The 19,834-nt window shown below is 34.8% G+C and overlaps 2 protein-coding genes across 3 annotated transcripts; one reads left to right on the top strand and one right to left on the bottom strand.

Moving 5' to 3' along the window:
• Positions 1-121: 121 nt before the first annotated feature.
• Positions 122-14,718, bottom strand: LOC6637978 (putative inorganic phosphate cotransporter). 2 transcript variants are annotated; one of them, XM_002061009.4, is made up of 5 exons: positions 14,654-14,718; positions 9,323-10,150; positions 1,997-2,169; positions 1,363-1,926; positions 122-1,300 (listed from the first exon to the last, which is right to left on the bottom strand). In XM_002061009.4, exons 2-5 carry the CDS (start codon positions 9,384-9,386, stop codon positions 578-580), a joined length of 1,524 nt encoding a protein of 507 aa, XP_002061045.1. In that variant the 5' UTR covers positions 9,387-10,150; positions 14,654-14,718; the 3' UTR covers positions 122-577. The 2 variants fall into 2 exon arrangements, with proteins under 2 accessions (XP_002061045.1, XP_015034830.1); XM_015179344.2 differs by lacking the exons at positions 9,323-10,150; positions 14,654-14,718 and adding an exon at positions 3,503-3,629.
• A 3,931-nt stretch (positions 14,719-18,649) lies between these two features.
• On the top strand, positions 18,650-19,833 carry LOC6637977 (cilia- and flagella-associated protein 161). Its single transcript, XM_002061008.3, has 4 exons — positions 18,650-18,754; positions 18,809-19,324; positions 19,386-19,487; positions 19,555-19,833. Exons 1-4 carry the CDS (start codon positions 18,659-18,661, stop codon positions 19,750-19,752), a joined length of 912 nt encoding a protein of 303 aa, XP_002061044.1. The 5' UTR covers positions 18,650-18,658; the 3' UTR covers positions 19,753-19,833.
• Position 19,834: the final 1 nt, after the last annotated feature.

The raw sequence follows: 19,834 nt of genomic DNA on the forward strand, positions 1-19,834 counted from the left end.
AACTAACTAAGAAAACTCCATTGGGAAAACCTTTACTTATATCTCATTTATCACCATCTATGACAAGTTGTAATTATTATCAAATTAAGTTCTTGATTTATATCAATATACACAAATTGTCTTTAGTTTATTTGCCCTTTAGGCAAATATATATAATTTTTATTAGCAAATCTTGACTTGTTTATGGGTCAAGTTAATTTTCATTTCTTAAATTTACTCAATTATAAATTTTATAATTTAATAAACTCTTCTGCTATCACAATAAGATACAACTACAAACTACACAAAATGTTTCAGTGGTTGGGAATCAAAAACTTAAATAAGTATAAACATGTGTGACTTGAGTTTTACAATTTGTGCTCAGTAGTTTGATAATGGGAAAAGGGGGTGGGAGGAGCCTATTATTGTCTTTTGATTGATTGACAGGTAGGATAACAAAACTAACATGTATGCATGTATGTATGTAGTTAGGTAGGTAGCTAGGTCAATGCTCACTAATAACAACTTTGCAACTTAACTAGTTAACTATAACAAAGGACTAATCTAGAAGGCTACTTGGTAAATGGGTCGTGGGGGTCTATTGCTGGGCAGTTATGGCCCTAGTCGGCTGATTACTATTGGCATCAGCAGCTCCCAGTGCCGGTTTCTGTTCATCATTCTCAGGCTGGTCCCAGAATTGACGTTCACCCGAGCCAAAGAGGTTGTAGAAAGTGCCGCAAATGATGTACACAAAGGCGGCAATGAAGAATACAATTTGCCATTGACCCATTGTTGGATTGTTGTTGATCAAATTGCCAGCAGCAATGGGAGCCAGGAGACCAGCCAAATTGGCCAAACAATTGGTAATGGCCATCAGGAAGCCAGCAAAACGTGGCGTCAGATCCAAGTGATTGATCTTGAAGCCCGAGTAGATGCCACCATTGAGACCCACACCAATTGTGAGAATGGCCAGAGTTAGGGCACGATCGCAGCCCGTGTAGGAAGCAGCAATGAGAGCCAGGCCAGGACCATATTGACCAATGCTGTTGATCAGTTTCCTGGTAGCAGTCAAAGAGAAACGCTTGGAGCTAATCATCCAATCGGCAATGACCGAAATGAACATGGAGAACAGCCACATGGCCAGGTAGGGCAGAGAGCTCAGCAGACCATTGGACTTCAGGGAGAAACGAAGCACCTGTTTCATGTAAGTGGGCAGCTCAGTCATCAGAGTCTCGTAGCCGTAGTTGTGGCCCATATGTGCGAGGAGGATGGCATAGAAAGGCAATGATTTCGCAATGGCCTTGAATGGAATTGGTGGACTCTGAAGAAAAGAAAACCAACGGATTAATAAGAAGAAAAAGGGAGAAATGTATGTCAGCTTACCTTAATCACATCAGCTCCCCATAGAGCATCGTTAATGTAACGCTTCTCACGCTCATCAATGGTGGGATGGCTGGAGGGATCCTCGTGAACGAAAAACAGGAATGCAATGGACCACACAGTACCAACAACGCCAAACACATAGAAAATCGATGGCCAACCACCATCAAAACCATATTCAGCCAATAGACCTGACAGAGGCATAGAAATAATTGTGCCAAACTGTGCTCCCGCATAGACAGCGGCACCCATACGCGAACGTTCATTGGGTGGTATCCATTTGGCCAACATTGCGTGAGTGCAGGGCACAATTGGTCCCTCGCCCAGACCCTGAATGAAACGGACAGCACACAGTCCCCAGACGCCGCCCTCACGAGCTGCCACTGGGACCAAGAAGGCAAATACCGAATTGATCAACATGCCATAGCCAAGGAAACGCATTGCTCCAAACTTCTTGGCCAATATGCCAAATGGAATTTGCGTGATAACATAACCATAGAAGAAGGATGAGAGTATATAACCCTGAAGACTTGAACTCCATTTGAACTCTCCATCCTGGCCATTGTCCTGGAGGGGAAGAAATGATTCCAAAAGTTAGTAACCATTTTACTCATGACTTTAGTTTGTTTTTACTTACTACTGGTATATCACGATCTCCGCACTCGTCATCAAAGACTTCGTTGCCCTCATTAACCGCCGTGTGATTGACCATTGCAACAATAGCCACCGACATATTGGTTCGCATAACATAAGCATTTGCCATGCCCAGGAAGAGCATAAAGGTTACAAAATAACGAGTAGCAAAGCATCCTGAAAAGAGAGATAAGAGAAAAGTTAAAATTTGATTGAGCAAAGAGCAAATTGACTTAACAACATGAATCATAAACTAAATAAATATATATATTTATCCCGCCCAATTAAATTCAATGAAAGCGGAAAACATGTCAAAGCATTTTTGCCAATGCATGCCAAAAATAAAACTAAAAAGAAATTATCCCACTTGAACGAGGTCATCGCTAAGATAAGATCCCATCAGCATCATCACCACCATAATCATCATCATCATCATCATCATCATCATCATCATCATCATCATCATCATCATCATCAGCGCCAAGAAGTTCTCTTGGGTGTGAGGTTTGTTTAGTCCAAGGTTCATTGTTCGTTGCAGATAAGATTTAGATTTACTTATTATGACTCAAAATATTACGCATCGAGAGCGAGACCCAAGAACCTCTAAAGAGAGAGCCTACTCTACCCCTAAACCAAACCATAATTAGTTGCCTCATCCGCATTCTAGGTGATTGTTGCGCAATTTTCCTTTCCTAATGATTATTAGAAATTGTTATTATTACTATTATTGTTATTGTTTCTGCAATGAAAGGGAATTGCCGTCTATATTTGTGTTGTCATTTGTCATTTGTGTAAATGTGTATGGTGTATGGAGAAGGTCTGTGCTAACACGTGAGGTTTCGCTCGCTCTTACGCCAAGTACAGTACGCAAAAACACGCAGAATACTTTGACTTGGCCCTAATGGAATTTGTGGCCAACAAAGTGTAAGAGAAAGGGAGAGAGCGGCACAAACTGTCATGTCATGTCCGAAATTCATGGCGGAAAAATTTTTGCCTACTATACAATTATGACATCAACAAAACCAAAGGCAAAAGCAAAATTGCTGAATCTAAAGAAATTAAAAATTTCAATTATTGTAGATTCTAAAAAGCTTTGGCATTTTTGTTGTTTTTTTTAATGCTCACACAGCGTTAAATCGTGCGATTAGTGAACGTTCCCCCCGTCGCCCACTCTGCCACCTTGGTCTGGTGTGGTCTGGTCTCGTTTTGCACAATCCAACGACCGAACGATGTCAGCTATTTTTTTTTTTTAAATCATACGAAGCACGTGTATATCGCGCTTTACACAGGGTGACTCCAACATCAGCAGACAATCGAAATCTATTTTTAAAAAAAAATTAAAACGAGCGACCAACTATAAACATTACGTATACGCAATGTATTCTCGTGCGAACTCTAGACTCTCGTGCTGACGTTTTTGCCGGCAGCGAAAGTTTGCTATTTAATTAATTCAATTGCGTAGCAAATAGATAAAAAATCAGAATTTTAATTTTATTTTCATTTATCTTACTTTTTGGGTTATCCTGCTCATCGAGAGATTCGTGTAAATTTCTCTGATCCCAAACCAAAATATGACCATCACGATGATGGCGATGATTTAGTTTACTGCGACGAAATGGCATTTTTGAAATGTTCTCCAACAAAACTATATTAAACTAGACTAAAAATTCGAATTAAATTCGCGTTGTTGTTGCTTTTTTTGTTAACGATTATTTGTTTAATCAAAACTTTTTTCGCACACGTTTAAACCATTTCATTTTCTATCTGTAACATGGGCCAAGCCGAAACATTTCTTGCCGGATTTCAAGTGAACGAACCAAAAGATGAACTAATTGTAAAATAATAATTTGCCGTTGCGTTTACAGTTCAGTCTGTGTGTGCGATTGGTACAACGTTGGATATACAACTGAGTACTGAGTACTAATGGAAGACTGCTCTTGTTCTCGTTCAGCTGTTGCTTTTTCTACTGAGCGGCAACTGTTGCGTTCCCTTGGGTTTTAAAGACCATCAACAAGGGGCTGGGGTGGCGGGGCTAAGAGAACATTCTACGGAGAGGCTTTTGCGCCGGCGTTGCTCTCACGCGATTACATCAACCAGAAATTGTGTCTTTTCGGTCACAAGAGATTTTGATTAATTAAATTCAACTATTGCCACTAAAGTTCGTGATATATTTCTAGAATGCATCATCGATTGATACATTCTATAGATTGATGTCAATTAACTAAATGAACTTTTCAGTCACTTTAGCCTAATAAATCGGTTCATCTGCAGATATATAATAAACATATGTCTATAAATAGAAAACAGACGTAAGCAACAAACAACACGGTCACATCTCGTGACTGAAAAAATGAAACACGCGCCTTGCCCAAAATATGCAAAAGCTAAGTGATTATGAAATGAAATTTGTTGAAGGGGTATTCCAGACATCATTAAAATAAAACCCCATTATTGGCACCCACAAAGCCTTTGCAAAAAGGTTCGCCATATGCCCGATGAACTCATAGAAATGCTAGCAGAGAGCCGGGCAAATGCCCTCACAAGAGTGTTAAATCGAGGCGCCACCAAGGTGCATGCAATTACTAATTAAGTCCAAAAACGCAAAATTATATCATACATAAATGTGTAGGTACAACACCACTCGGGCAATTTGCTTTGACAAGTTGTTGTTAATTTTTGACGAAAAAAAACCTAAGCCACAAAAATCTAAATGGACTATAGAAATTGCTACAGTCACGCTTTGAAACACACATATCCATGGCCACGAGAGTGTGTGTGTGTATGTGTGTATGTTTTGTGGGTGTGTATGTATATGTATATTATATATCTAGCGATATAGAAGCTTACTCGAAAGTCGTCGTCGTTGTTGTCGCCGCAAGAGTCAAACACGTGTTTCTCGCCTGCTTCTCTTTCCAAGTTCAATACACATATTCAATCTACATGACTTTTGTATGAGCTACTTTTTTTGTTTGCTTAAGCTCAACCGAGAACATTCTTCATGTGGAAGATGAGTAGGGCATTCAAGCTGGCCAATCAATTCGGACTTTGAACATGATTCATATTCATGGGGTTTCATATGAATTTGTTATTGCTATTGTTGTCCATTGGGGCATAGAGAAATTTCATCGAATTGCTAAGTCGTTCTCGTGACAAGCCAACAACAACAAAAAATAAAAAGCCGCCATCAAGACCGGCATTGTTCGTATACCTATACTATCTATATACATATTTGTGTTCGGATTTAATGACACCACCCTAACAAAACATATGGGTATAAGTATTTATTAAGAAAGTCTTGAAGAGAACCTAGATATTCTGGATTAGTTTTCCAGATTTACTTGATTTATCTAGTTCTATAATAAATCTATGTAAATTCTTAAGAAAATAATGTACTTTATCATCAGAACAGAGTTTATAGTAATGTTTTCTAAATAATTTTAGTTTATATTTCAAATGAAAAAGCTTTAAAAAGAGGCTCCAAAAATAAGTTGTTTGTTATGATCTTAATGAACAAAACCTCAATAATATAGTCAGAAAAAAATGACAAAACTTTTAATGCTCAATTCACAATATTTAGAACATGATATCCAAAGAATTGAATAGAATAAAAATTCCTGATTTGCTAGGGTATAGAATATATAGCATATTTGTCACCCCAATATTTTTGGCAAGACCAGTGAATGGAATTTTTCTCTTTTTCAGTACAGTTGCGGTTGAAACAATTAAGTGATTTTTGACAATGGCTGCCAAGCAACCAGATGACAGGTTGCCTATTATAGTTTCAGTTTTTGTTCTATTTCCGTTTGGTAATTGTAGATAGATCACGATTGTGTTAATGCATGATTGCGTTTTTAGTATAGTCGCATATTCAAATTTCAGAATTGTATTTGTTGCTTAGTAGAGAGCAAAAAGCTTTAGAACTTTCAATAGAAAGCTTCGCACCTCTATGTGTGGTTGTATTGACTAAGCTTGTGTAGCCTGCTTCTAGGCGTCGGTCGTACGTAAAGAAAGTATGTAAAGTAAGACGTAAGAATAACTAAAGTAACGTATACATTTAAATATTGTTATTACTCCGATACTATGGAATATTTTGATGTTATACGTGCCAATTGAAAACAGAAAATATGGTTTATCTCTTATTTACTTTAATTTTAATCATTTTGTTTTTTTATGGCTCAACAATACTTGTCGTCTCACATACTTAAAAAGTGTCCCAAGTTCCCGGAATCGGCACAATACAGGTGTAAAGAAGTTTCACAAATATTGGCAAATACTTAAAGACAGAAGAAGCTTTATGTGTTTGTTTTACAAGGTTAAAATAGGTCTCTGGCTGATCTCTCTCTATATGTATGTATGATTCTCTTTGTGATGGCTCTTCAATAACAACATTTAATGATAATATTTATAGGGTTCAAACTAATTGTGAGCTACCACTACTGCAAATTGCTGATCTCATGTCTTTTGAGGTCCATCTAAAATTAGATTTGTCACTCGCTAGAAAACTATTGAGGGGTAAGTGTTTCAGCAATTTGCAATTTATATGAATAACATGCGCTTTTAAGATGAGATGAGTAATTTACAACAAAATGCTTAAATAATAAATTATAGCAAAAGTCACGAATAAGATAACAATATTAATAGTCTGTTTTGTTTTTCCTATTGCCCTCGTTGTAAATAATATATATTCCGCTAACATGAAAGCTGCCAAATAAAAGCAATTTTCTAATTGAACTAGATGTGGGAATGACACTCAACTCTCAGAGATCGCATTATAAAGAGCTCAACTTAAGCGCATTATTCATTTGATAGTTGACGTACATACATACAAATATAAACTGCATAGCAGAAGTATCAATTGATAGGGCGTTGGCGTTATATAGAAAAATCCCCCAAACCACAAATTGTATACCCAGTGAATATAAAACATATACTATTATAGTTTTAGGTATACTTTGTTTACCTCTCCGTTTTAAGTAAAAGTTAATTTATTTCGTTAGATATATATTTAGATATATACTCTCTTTGAGACAAATGACGTGAAAAGTAAAAACTCAGATTAACTAAAAACTGAATAGAATAGATCGAACAAGCCCAAATACAGTAACTGAAAGCTATGTTTCACTTGTTCACAGCATACTTTAAGGAGTCAAAATTTTACGTAATTTAATTTAAAAGGAATAAGTGTGCGATTTACTCGTGTAAAGTATACTCTATAGTTTAAAGTTTCCATTAAAATTACTTTTTCTTAGCTTCTATTAAAAAAATGTTCAATCATAAATGTTCAACTGATGCAGGGTATCATTAAGTCGTTGCCCTAACTCAATATATGGAATTATAAACATTTTATAGATGACATTTATTCTCTAGTGAAAGCTGTCTGGGCTTTAGAAAAATGAATGAGACATTGCGATATTATTCAACGAAGAAATATCATCAATTATTGCATTAAGAGCCAAATTAATATATAATAAAGTCTGTGCAATTATTTAAGAAAATATTTAAATGTCAATATCAGGGCCAAACATTTTTGAGAATCTTGTCAAGTTGCCAAGTGCTGACACGCTCTCTCTGAGCACTTTTCTCTTTTATTCCTCTGTCTCTGTGCCAAATGAAAGTAAAAAAGTTCTCTAGCTGGAATTTCAAGGTTTTTGCTGCACTTGATTGCACATTTTTTCATCTGATATGCGTCTTTGACCTTAACTGTGAAACCGAAAACCAACCAAGTTTATGAATTATATTAAAAACCGGTTATTGTCTAGAGTTCATGTACAATTGAAACACTGATACGTAATTTGGCAACGATATGGCTGTTTCGGTTATTGCCGGTAACCGGTTTTCCACTTGTTGCCCCCAAAAAGGCCATTGAGGAACTTCGACGACAGAAAACAACACAAAAACTATGTCAATTGACGGACATCTTGGCGATGTAGAAAAAATATATAGGAAAAAAAACATAAACAAACTACTTATTTGCTTAGAGAGTTTCCATAAATGGATACATAATAGGCAAATTAGATGACAGACAGGCGGACAGACAAACAGCTGGCATTGTGTCAATAAACTATGGTTATAGGCTGGATAATATGATGATCATCAGGTTAATTGCGAATTTGGATCACGCGTCGGCGGCAGCGGCGATGAAACTGTTTTTCTTTTTATTAATTTATTTTAATCTTTATATGCATACTTATTTTGGGGAGACTTTGGCATAATAAATAACTTCCGTTTTCAAAATGACCTCCGGCTCTTTGGTGAATTCTCTCAATCAAATTGAAGTGGCCTCTTTTTCTCAGTCTTTTTTATTAAATTCAATCAACATTAAGAGCAATAGCAGGGAAACTTTTACTCAAGACTCTTGCAAAATCGTGAGAAAGATTAACATAGAAATCTGCCACGTAGAACTTTCAAATGGAGGCATTCATTTTCTCAAAATATTATTTCACAACTGATAAAAGTCAATTATATGCTAGCAATGTGAATTGTCATGTGAAACAAATAGAGCAATTAGATATCATTCACCATGAAATCATGCCTTAATTATATATAGTTGAGTTTTGCATTTAAATCAATTGAGATCAATTTGAGATAAGAAATGAAATCCTATATGAGATAATCACATTTATTTTAATAATTGCGAATATTTCCTAGTATTATGATGTATTTCCTGATATATTATTTCATATGAGTTTTTAACGAGGTAGCTTTGGCTATTGCAAAGTTTTGAATACCATAAAAGGGGATACAAGATTATTAAATTTTTTGACTAAAATATTCATTTTTCCTAGGTCTATTGGCATGTGCCTACATCTTGGAGTTAAAAATGGGTTTAACCTTTCTGCAATCAAATGTAATTTTGCAAACTTTCAATATTTTTCATATTGAAAAGATTGATGAAAAAACAGGATTTCCAATTTCTTCAAGAAAGTAACTGAATTAGAATCTTGTAATGTTATGACCTATTTTAAAATAAAATAAATAGTTCACTATGAAACAAATGTATACGAAATGAGTATAAAATGGGATTAGTCAATAATGGAATCAAATAAAACCTAATTGTAAGAATTCTTTAGTTAGTGGACAAAATGAAAAGAAATTTCAAGGCCAAGGGAACTTGACAGACAAAAGAGTAGTATCCTAAGTTGTTAGAGTAAAAAGAAAGTCCTATTTAATAGAATTTAGCTAAATGCATGAATTTTTCTTCTCATTTCTGTACAGGTAGAGAATGATGAGAAATTTTAGCTCTGTCATAAAGTTTTTCCACTTCTTTTTTTCTGCATTTCTTTACTTAAAAAACTTATAACTAGTTTTAATTGTAGTTTTGAAAACTCACCTAAATGTGGCTTTTCGAGATCCTTCTCGGTGCTGGCGCAAATTGCCTCCTTTGATGCAGACATTTTGTGTGATTTATTTGTGTTTTGTTTTTTTGTGGTTTTTATAAATTTACTTTCTACGTTTAAATTGAACTGTTAATTCAGTTTCACGCGTATATATCACAATGCCGAATGGACTTGCGTAAGTCTGAAGTCAAAAACGAGGAATGAATATATGTAGATATGTAGATAGGTAAGTAGGTGGTTGAAAAAGCGAACGAGGTAGACGCGGCACAACAATTGGCTAACTGTTTTTGGTGTTTTTTTATTTCTTCTCTTTGTTATTGTTTTGTCTTGGGTAAGCACGTCTTTTGAGGGCCTCCAGACATATTTAGTTGTCACTTGTGAGCTGGTAACAATTTGACTCGTCGACTGTTTGGTGGTGCTGGGTGGTGCTATTTGTTGCGATTTGGTGCTTGGTGCTGCTGCTCGCTGCTGCTGCCAGTTGGGCAGCTGGGAATGTTCTGATTGATAGACGTTGCGGCGCGGGCCTTTAAATAGCTAACCTGAGAAAAACAGGCAGGCAGACAGATCGACAAGGGAGACAGGGCGACAGATTGTGTGTGTGTGCTCTGTTTTTGTCTATTTACACTATTTATATATTATTATTGTTTGGCTTATACGAATATTTGTTGATTCGCGCTCTCGAGAGATCTGCGAATTGTGGGCTACGAGCCTTTGCGCATGCGTTTCCACTCCCCGCTCTGGATAGATGTGTTATATTGGCACGTTCAGAGCCTTTCCGGCGATCAGTGGCGTCGGCTGATCAAGTTGTGTGTGTGTTAAATCTGTAAGCAAAAAAAATTAGTCTGATAAATTTAGCAAGTTGTCGTCGTCGTCGTCGGCGGTGATGGCAGGTTCAATTGATTGAACAAATATCACCAAATGCAAATTATAGCAATTGCTATATATTTTGCGTCAGCTCACGAGTTTATCTCCCCACACGCACGTTTTCCAAGTTAACAAAGTTTATTTTTTTCGCTAACAAATATTGGCAAATGATTTGACAAAATTTTGATCTTCTTTGATATCTCTATATACAACATTGATTTCTCAAGTACAGTTGATCACTTAATCTTTTAGTTTCCTTTTTGCCGTATCTGGTATTAACCTCGGACTTGGTTGAATAATATTTATCAAGTTATATATACTTAAATATTTAATTGGCCCTATTTTTATTTTTGTCTCGTAATCTGAATGTAAATGTAATATTCACAGATTTTTGTTTAAACAGTTGATCCAGCTTTCGAATCTTTCATTCTACGTTGTTTATGAGATGATGTAACTATTTGTTTATTGTGCCACAGAAACCTTTTTCTTCTCTGCGTCAGAGGAGGAGAGAACAGGTTTCTACATATTTTGGTGGCTGCCCAATTTCTAGGTAAATCAATTATAATTCTATATATACGTAATCATCCAATCAAATATATGTATAAAAAAAAAAAAACAAAATAAATAACAAACAAAAAATACAAAAACAGTCGAGCAGTTTGGTTTATTTGTGAAAGGAATTTCAATTGTCTTAATACCCTTCATATCAAAAGAGTAAGAAGAGGCATATAAATGTTGGTTACATATAATATACAACCATAAAAATGTGAAAACTTAAAAATTTAACCAAAATTTTCCTTTGACCCACAACACCCCGTAGAGATACTTTGTGACAACTATTTAACTTAATTGCAGGGTATTTTAAACTCTAAACTGCTGGGCTTGCACGTCATATGAGCAAAAATTCAATTTGGAAAGTTTCATAACTCAAAGTCAAACAAAATTCAAGCCACTGGGGGGAACAACAGACAAAAACACAAAAACCAGGTTCAGGTTCGCTTAAGTTTTCTTATTTGCTTAGGTGAATTCAAAAGCTATCTAACTCATTTCACGAGTGGGAGTTACATGCCATTTGTCTAAATTAAAATTATATTTTGGGCAAACACAATATACATAAATGAGATTTTCATTGTCATGTCTGGCTAAATAATCTTTATCTGCCGTTTTAGAGCCAAAAATAAGAAATATCATTGATTTCATTTGCCGCCATTTGATAATTTCATTTAACAAAAAATATTTGTCAGCTTAAACAATTAGCAAATTTTTAGTTCTGTTTGGTAAACATTTAGTGAAAAATGCAAAATCAGTTAACCCAAGATAGAATGATGTGGCAGATATTTTTTCGGATCGACAGCTCGATCTCACGTTTTCAGTGTGAAGTTGCGGTTTGTCGTGTGTGGTTAACCAGATTATCCAGGCCCAACAGCCGACTGGCACCTGACATATTAATTGCTGATTATACTACGATCGTTGCATCTTAAAACAGGCTTGACTTATTTTAAAAATAGAAAAAAAAAGTACCGAATGATGCAAGCAACAAAGGAAAAAAGGGGCTGAAGGGTTTTTTAAGTCGATTTTATACACTTGCTAAAAAGTACGTTTAATTTACTAAGCGTTTAGAGGATTTTTATACTCAAAGTTAATTGTAAAACCGGTATAAATTTACATTTAACAAAATTAAATTGCATCAAAAAATCTTCTCTTGAAGGCTTAAAATTTAACATAAGCTCAATTGAATCAAAAAGTTTCATAAAAACAAATTTTCTTAATTCTAATAAACATTAAACTTTTAGAAATTAGTTGCGAACTAAAGCACTGTATTTAGAAGAATGAGCAAATTGTATAATAACATAAATTTGAATAAATTAAGAGTTAATAAGAATTTTAAATTACAGTCAGTCAAATAAAAAACACTTTACCTAATCATCATAGAAAAAGGGTAATCGGTTTTTTTTTACAAAAATCAATCAGTTGAAAGTGTATAACCACATTCATAATATTTCCGGCAATGGGTTTAAAAAAATATACCTATTTCAAATGTCTTCCAAAGTCGAATACAAAAACGAAACATGTGTAAAATATATTGCAAGCCATAACAAAAAAAGGTTTATTATATTCTCTTTAAAAATTGTTGATTTAATACAAAAAAATTGACAAAAAATGTTCTTTAAATACTTTTAATTGTTTTTACTATTAGCTATTACATTTTTCGTAACTCGTTGAATTCGACCAACAGAAAGCTTTCTAATAAAGATTAAATGGCTGTTGTAAAAAAAAAAAATTATCATTCTGGAATTTCCCAATAAGGTTTAATAAAAAGTGACCCCCCCAGTTAATTTTTTTCTACTTTGTATTATATAAATTTGAAATTAGAATTGTTAATGGTTTCAGCGCATCAACTAAGTTGAACTAGCACTAGAATAAACATCAACTAAGTAGCAATACAATAAATTTTTAACACAATCATATAAATTATTGTAGTTTGTAAGGAAGTTTTAATTTCATTTTATAAGCCAATATAATCTCTCATTTACTAGTAATGCGCAAATAAATATATAAACTTATTTTATTGTTCATTCTACAGGCATTAAAAGTGCATTTGGTATAATAATAAATTACAAAAAATTCTATTAAATTTATGAGGGAACATGAAAATTTTGTTAAGTACTTCTAGTACTTACTTGTATTAAGTCAATGGGAAATTATTAAAGAAGAATTTATGAATTTAATCGCAAAACTTAAACACACTCTTTAGCTCTAATCGGATTGGTCAAGTGGCGGAAAGTTCGCTAGAGATAAGTTTTGGGCCAAGAAAGAAAATAACACACACATACACCAAAATTGGCCATCTTAAATTGGCAGAAGCAAACACTAGAGAAAGGGTTTTCATGTATTCTATCAGCAAGTTAATCATCTAGATTCTAGATAGTTATATAAATCACTCAACTTCGAGAATCATAAAGAAATTGTATAGTTTCTTTTATATATTATATTACACTTTGTAGTCGATTAAGGCGTTGCCATGAGCTGGCCTAAACCATAAATCAAATAATTCAGTCTTATCGTGATACCCTTGCAGAGTGTGTGGCCACTCACCTAGGAGATATACTCATAGATTAAAGCCTATTCTCTTCAACACATTCCAAATTCCACAAAAAAAAAATTACGTCCACGTGTGAAGATGAAAAACGTTTCTGAACCGAAATGCGTGTCATAATATGAGCTCTCAAATTATGAGGCCAATAATTAACTTTATAACATTATGGCCAAGTAATTGACAAGGCAGGTCTTTTTTGAAAAAATACAAATTTTTCCATACCTATTTAATTACTTTTCAAAGGAGGCTATCAGCCAGCCACCCACAACCTCTACATACCTACATATGTATGTATATAGAAAGCTATAGCTATCTCTTGTATTCAAATTCATTGCCAATTTATTGTAATTTTATGCGATTTAGCTTATTGTCGTTGGTAGCTTTTCTTTTCATTTTCATTGGAATGTTTTCCATTCAGAGTGTGGGTAGTTATAGCCGCATTTTTTGTTTCGTTTATTCGTTGCTTTTGTTCAAGTTCAAGTTCAGATACAATGCACAGTCACACACATACACACACAATCGTTTCGGGCGAGTGGCTCTCAATGTTTTTTTTTTCGTAGAGTGTTGATTATGTTCCCTCGATCAAATCAGAAAAAAATTCAACAAATATCACATACTTAAACCGCATACATGAACTCTTTGAAAAGGTACAGAACAAACAGAACTCTCTGGGGTTGTATTTACCTGGCGCTTATCATGCACTTGACTTCGACAAAGTTTAATGACAATCATTAAGCCATGGAAGTTATTTGCAATGAGTAATTGCATTTTCTTGTATATTACTTTACTTTAAGAAATGAGTTGTTTTTTCTTACAAACTCGTGTTTGCAATCATTAAAATTTTGTGCAAATTTTAATATTTAATTTACAACTGAAACTCACTCACCTCACCTTAAGTAAATCAACTTTTTAAAAATACGAATCAGCTGTTTTTAACTTATTTTTTTGCTTCTTTCATATTTCGATCACTGTCTTTTTTTTTACTTTTTGAAACGTTTTTGTGTCATTTTTTTTTTTTTGCTGTTAATTAGCTGATCTCAGCGAATGGTTAGACAAAAACAGAAACCGATGTGAGATCTGGTAACGCAACGTTGCAGAAATTTGCACAAAACGAAATTTTAAGTCATTTTTTTTCTTTTATGCTTAAATAATTAAAAAATTAAAGTTATGAACACACTCACGTGTACGTTGATTGTGGAAAAGGTGATCCAAGTGTTTTTTTTTTTTTTTGGGGTAGTTCTCAATTTGAAAACTTTTATTTAAGAAATTGTAATTAATTTTCACCACAATCAACAAACTCACACGCGGTTTTTTCATAAAACTTTCTTATTGCACTTGAAACACTTTTGAAATGTCTCCTCACCTAGCCGCTGAAGTTGGCACTAGACGTCGTCGTCTTCGATTGTGGTCGTCGTCGTCGTCGTCGTCAAGTGTGGGGAACTGGAGCTGGAGCTGGAGCTGGGGAGCTGCCTGAGCGAACGCTTGCTCTGTAATGACTTACTACCTCAGCTAATTGAACGTTTTTATAATTCTGTTTCTGTTTTCCCTCACTCTCGTTTAAAACAACAGAGGCGACAGCAGAGGCAGAGGAAATACGAGCGTATTTGATTCATCAACCGAGCACCGAAAAACAAAAAAAAAGTGAAACAACAACAAACAATAATCAAAGTGAATGGGTGATAAATGGCGACTTTAAGTTACCCTGTAATTGCAAGACAGTTCATAAAGATCTAGCCATCTCTTCAAACAAAGGGACTTGTAGTCCTGTGAAATGTGCAGGAAAAAGTTGGGGAAATCTACTAAAGTAATAGTAATTCATAGTGGCTCTTTATTAGTTTCTTCATAACATATAATTAAAAGTTTACTTGTTTCAATCAGTTTCAATATACCCAATATTATTTCACAGGGTATATACTAAAACGAATGAAGGAGGCAAAGGCACGGGCGTAGGCATGGGCAGCTTGCTGTGATAGCTAATGATAATGTGATAATGAGCCTACGCTTTATGGCATAGAGTTATAAACAATTAAATGATGTTTTTATGGCAAAAGGCAAACTCAACAATCTGCCAACCAGTAAAAACTTCAAAGAGACGAAAGAAAAAGTAAACGCGAGAATTGCGAGAAATGAATTTTTAGCTAATATCAAACGAATGTCAAGCTACATACCAATATCAAGTGATTACAGTTAAAGAATGAGAAGAAGAAAGACAGAGATGAGAGAAAGAGGGAAAGAGAAAGACATACACATAACTAGGTAAGTTATAATTGTGGTTACTTTCCTTCAGCTAATTCCATATAGTCAGTCGTCTATTTAGAGCTGTCATTCACGTGCACAGAGATCTAGACATTTGATGCATGATTATCTTAGAAATACACCCACCACTTTTTATAATATTGACAACCACAGAAAGAGATAGCGAGATGGCAGAATTTATTGTCCCTTAGTTGTCGTCAGAAGATCACAAAAATTTCACGCTATTTGTAGAACAATGAGTTTGCAAATTATGAAACTTAGATCTTATAACATTCAAGTAATTACTTTTAAGATTGAGATACATACATATATTCTTTAACTGCTCTCTATGAAGTAATTTCCTAATAAAAATGACCGCTCGATAAGATTGGCTCAAATTGGTTTGGTTTTACCCCTCCGTCTGCCCTCTAAATGAAAATGATTTTCTAGAGTTCATAAAGGATCATAAAACATTATCTAAACAAACAGTAGTTATGGCCCGTTTCTCTTTTATGAATGGTATAAGCAGCCACCAACCACCATCAATAAGTTCAGAAAATTATTTTCAAATGGAATAAAAATAACAACCTTCATCACATGATTTGGATTATCGTTATTAAACCTGTAGCCTAACAACCAAACTAACCGTGATGCTTATCGAGTGGATTATTTGACACTTTGAAGTGCATTGCAATTGGCATTGGGCAGACCCAAGCAACATACATACATATACATATGTATAAATTTTCGAATTACTTAGCTAAATCAATGTAGACTTTATCAAGATGAAAACTATATCTCACATATTAATTATTTATTTGACTTTAAATTTCGCCATATGCGATTAAATGATTGGAACGTACATATAAACTTGCGAGCGCCACTTGATCTATAATCGTATATATATACAAGTATGTACCTTTATTTTGTTTTTCGTTCTTTGACGCAATTAAATAATGATAAAGAGTCACAAATGTGAGGTTAATAGATAGATAGCAACATTACTCGGAAAGAGGAAGAGTTTTGTGTTATCACTGAGAAAAGGGGCAAATAATGGTTATAGATTATGAAACTGCAATCAATACTTGAAGCATTATCCTATTTACGTCTGTATATATTATTGATTGAACAAACTTGAAGAGTCTTAAATGAGACGCATATTCAACCGGAACCATTACGGGGCGTAGAAAGAGGATCTTGACAAAGTTGAAAGATTTTTAAAACTTTATGAAACTTTTTTACCTAGCGTAAATGTTTGGGCAAAGCTAGAATTACTCATTTTATTATTTACATTAAGATTAAAAAGATGCCAATTGATTTGGCATTAATTTTAATACATTTTATTCTTTTTTTAACTAGATTTTAATGCTGAATGGAACGTTATTCGTCGAATCAATGACATAAAACAACATTATTCTAAAAATATTTTGTTTTATTAATAAAATCTTTAGATATAAATCAAAAAGTCTTTTTATTTTAAAATTTTCATACTTCATGGAGAAACGTTGTCTATAATAATGAGAAATTTAAGAGCATATTTTGAGTCATTTTAAAATTAACCGTAGTCGTATTTACAAAAAACAATTTTTGCGTTGGTTAATAAAAACAAATATCTAGATGAAATATATATTTGAATATTATAAGTCATCGGTTATTGATTTTAGTCTTCATTAAGACTAAAAGAAGGACAAATTGTTGAGTGCACGTTAAAATGAAGTACCAAGAACGAAAAAATGTGGACTTTCCTTGCCTGAGTGGCTATATAAGGAAAGAGCCTCTTACCACCAATAATGCTTAAAGATTAAAGATAATCTTTGCTTCGATCCATATTAATCCTAAGGGGGAAAGTCATAGGGTATTAATCGAATCAAAGGTGATTTTTAGAGAAAGGTTGAAATGTTATTTTGAGAAAACTCTTAGCGATAATGTCGTGAAAAATTATGGTAACCATAAATGTATAGAGTGCAAACTAATCAAAATAAATCAGTTCAGCTCTTTTCATACATTAGTTAGATGACGCGACTGATACAGCAGGGACTGAAATAATGCCATAATATAGCCTCTCACTCTCTCCCGAACCAACAACAACAACCAACCCTTTTGCCCATGGAATGGGGGAAAAAAAAACAAATATGTTCATAAAACTGTGCCTGTGTGTACAATATATCGTAAAAGTCTCATTCCTATAATCGAGTGGCACTTGATTTGCTCTTCTTTTTACTGTTTGCTGTTTGTGTTTTTGTTTTTGTTGTCGTCGCCGGTGATAACAAACGTGTTGCGAATCGGCCGAGCCTGGTGCTCACGTTCACGTGAAGTGCACGCCGATTCAGACGTTAGCAACAACAACAACAACGCCGAAATAAAAACAATCAAGAACATCAGTAATTAAAGCGCTCAACAGCGAGCCCCATGTGCTATAAAAATGGCTTATCTTGTCAACGATATCGAGACGGACGGAAACAGACGGAGTCCCGGTTAGGAGGAGAAGCCGACAACTCCCCCATCACCCATCAACCAATGGGGGCCAGCAGTCCGACATTTCTAAACAGTTACCGAGGCGGCTATTTATGATGCTTGGTTTTGGACTCTAATCTCTGGCTAGCCATCTGAATGTCTCATTGCTTGTCTGCTTGTCTTACGCTATTCAACATTTTGGGCAAACAGTTAAGTGAATGGGTCGACAAAATGATCATCACCATCAACTGCCTTGTTGAAATCAGTTAACAAATATATAGCTGATTAAAACAAAAAATAAATATGTAGACTGGTAAATGTTGTCATTATTACGCATACGACATGTGGTTATTTTTGGCACGGCAACTAAAAGTATGCAACACTTTGATTCGCAATTCGTGCGAAACTAACGAAAGCTGGCAAATAATGAGTCAGTAACAATATGATGAATCTACAGTCATACATATGTACATCACATTACGTAAATGTATCTTAATCGAGCACTCTTTGACTTTTGAAACTTTGTTCATTTTTGTTGATTTTATTTTCATTGGGCTTGCCCCCTTCAAGTAACAGACACAAAACAAATCCAGACTAGTTATAACAATAACGCTTTCAAAAAATTCAATTTACGTAAACGTAATTTCCTTTTTACCTCTTATGACTTTGACTTCATAAAATGCCTTGCAAGATTTCTGTGTTGCATTCGGGATCGCGGCGCTTTCGTCCAGTGGTCCGTATTGGCAATTGGTTTGAGGATCATTGTCTCGAACAGGTAATTAAATGCTGGATAACTTTCATTGGCTTTTAACATTCTTTTCGGTTGCAGGAGAAAATCAAGCATTTTAAAAAAATGAGAGATAAGGGAGAACTTCTTGTGGAGAAGGCTCGCACTCTCTTTGACAATTTTCATAAAGAAATTGTGCTGGCTGCTCCCAAGGAGACTGTCATATTTGGCGCAGTGGTCCAGTTGATGCCAATTCATTTGGATATAGAAAATATGGATACATCCGATTTGAAACCAGCTCTGTCCGTGCTAATCAATGAGCGTGTAGTACGTTCTAGTCAATCCATAAACGATGATTGTGAACTCTCTGTAGCTCCATCGGGACGTCCTTGTGTGCGTAATTCCTTTCGCATTATTAGCGGAGATGACACAGATCGCACCGGAGAGCATATCAAGTTCGGTCAACGTTTTCGTCTCGAGTGCCTAGAAACGGAAAATGATCCCATTTGGCTTTACAGTGCGCCCAAGCAGTGTAATCTTTTTCAAAGTATTAGTACCACCTTCAATTCGCATAAACATGGAGAACTGAATCTTCCATTGGGTCTGGTTCATCGTAGTGTGAGTAAGAAATCTTTAATTTCAACCCTTATTCTGATTCCTTGATGTTGTTGTCTTGCAGAAATGTGGGTGTCCTGGTGATGTACCTAAGGCCTATACTAATTGGTTTTGCATCAATAGAGACCCACTGAAGCGTTTCGAAACGGATGGCATGCCTTTGCCGGTCTGTAAAGTCTTTCAATCCTTAAGTCTAAACTTATTGACAAACATTTCTGTTTCTCTCTTTGCAGAGTAATGCCCCTTTGGTCATTGTACATGCGGCCACAAACAAAAACCTGGCTGCCGAGAATGTTGCCATTCAAACATTATTCGGTCCCGAATTTCTTGTCTCTGTGCAGAATTATCGCAATGTTTTTAAACGTGAAATATGGAAGAATGTGTGGATGATTAGCAATGGCCATCCAACAAATGCAAATTCCAAATCATGATAATTTTTCTTTTGGTTTTTCGAATTCAAATTTATTTCAAGTACAAATTGGCGTGGCAATTAAAAAGTTATATCAACTTGAT

This window comes from Drosophila willistoni (assembly GCF_018902025.1).
Source record: "Drosophila willistoni isolate 14030-0811.24 chromosome 2L unlocalized genomic scaffold, UCI_dwil_1.1 Seg72.1, whole genome shotgun sequence".
NCBI lineage: Eukaryota > Metazoa > Arthropoda > Insecta > Diptera > Drosophilidae > Drosophila > Drosophila willistoni.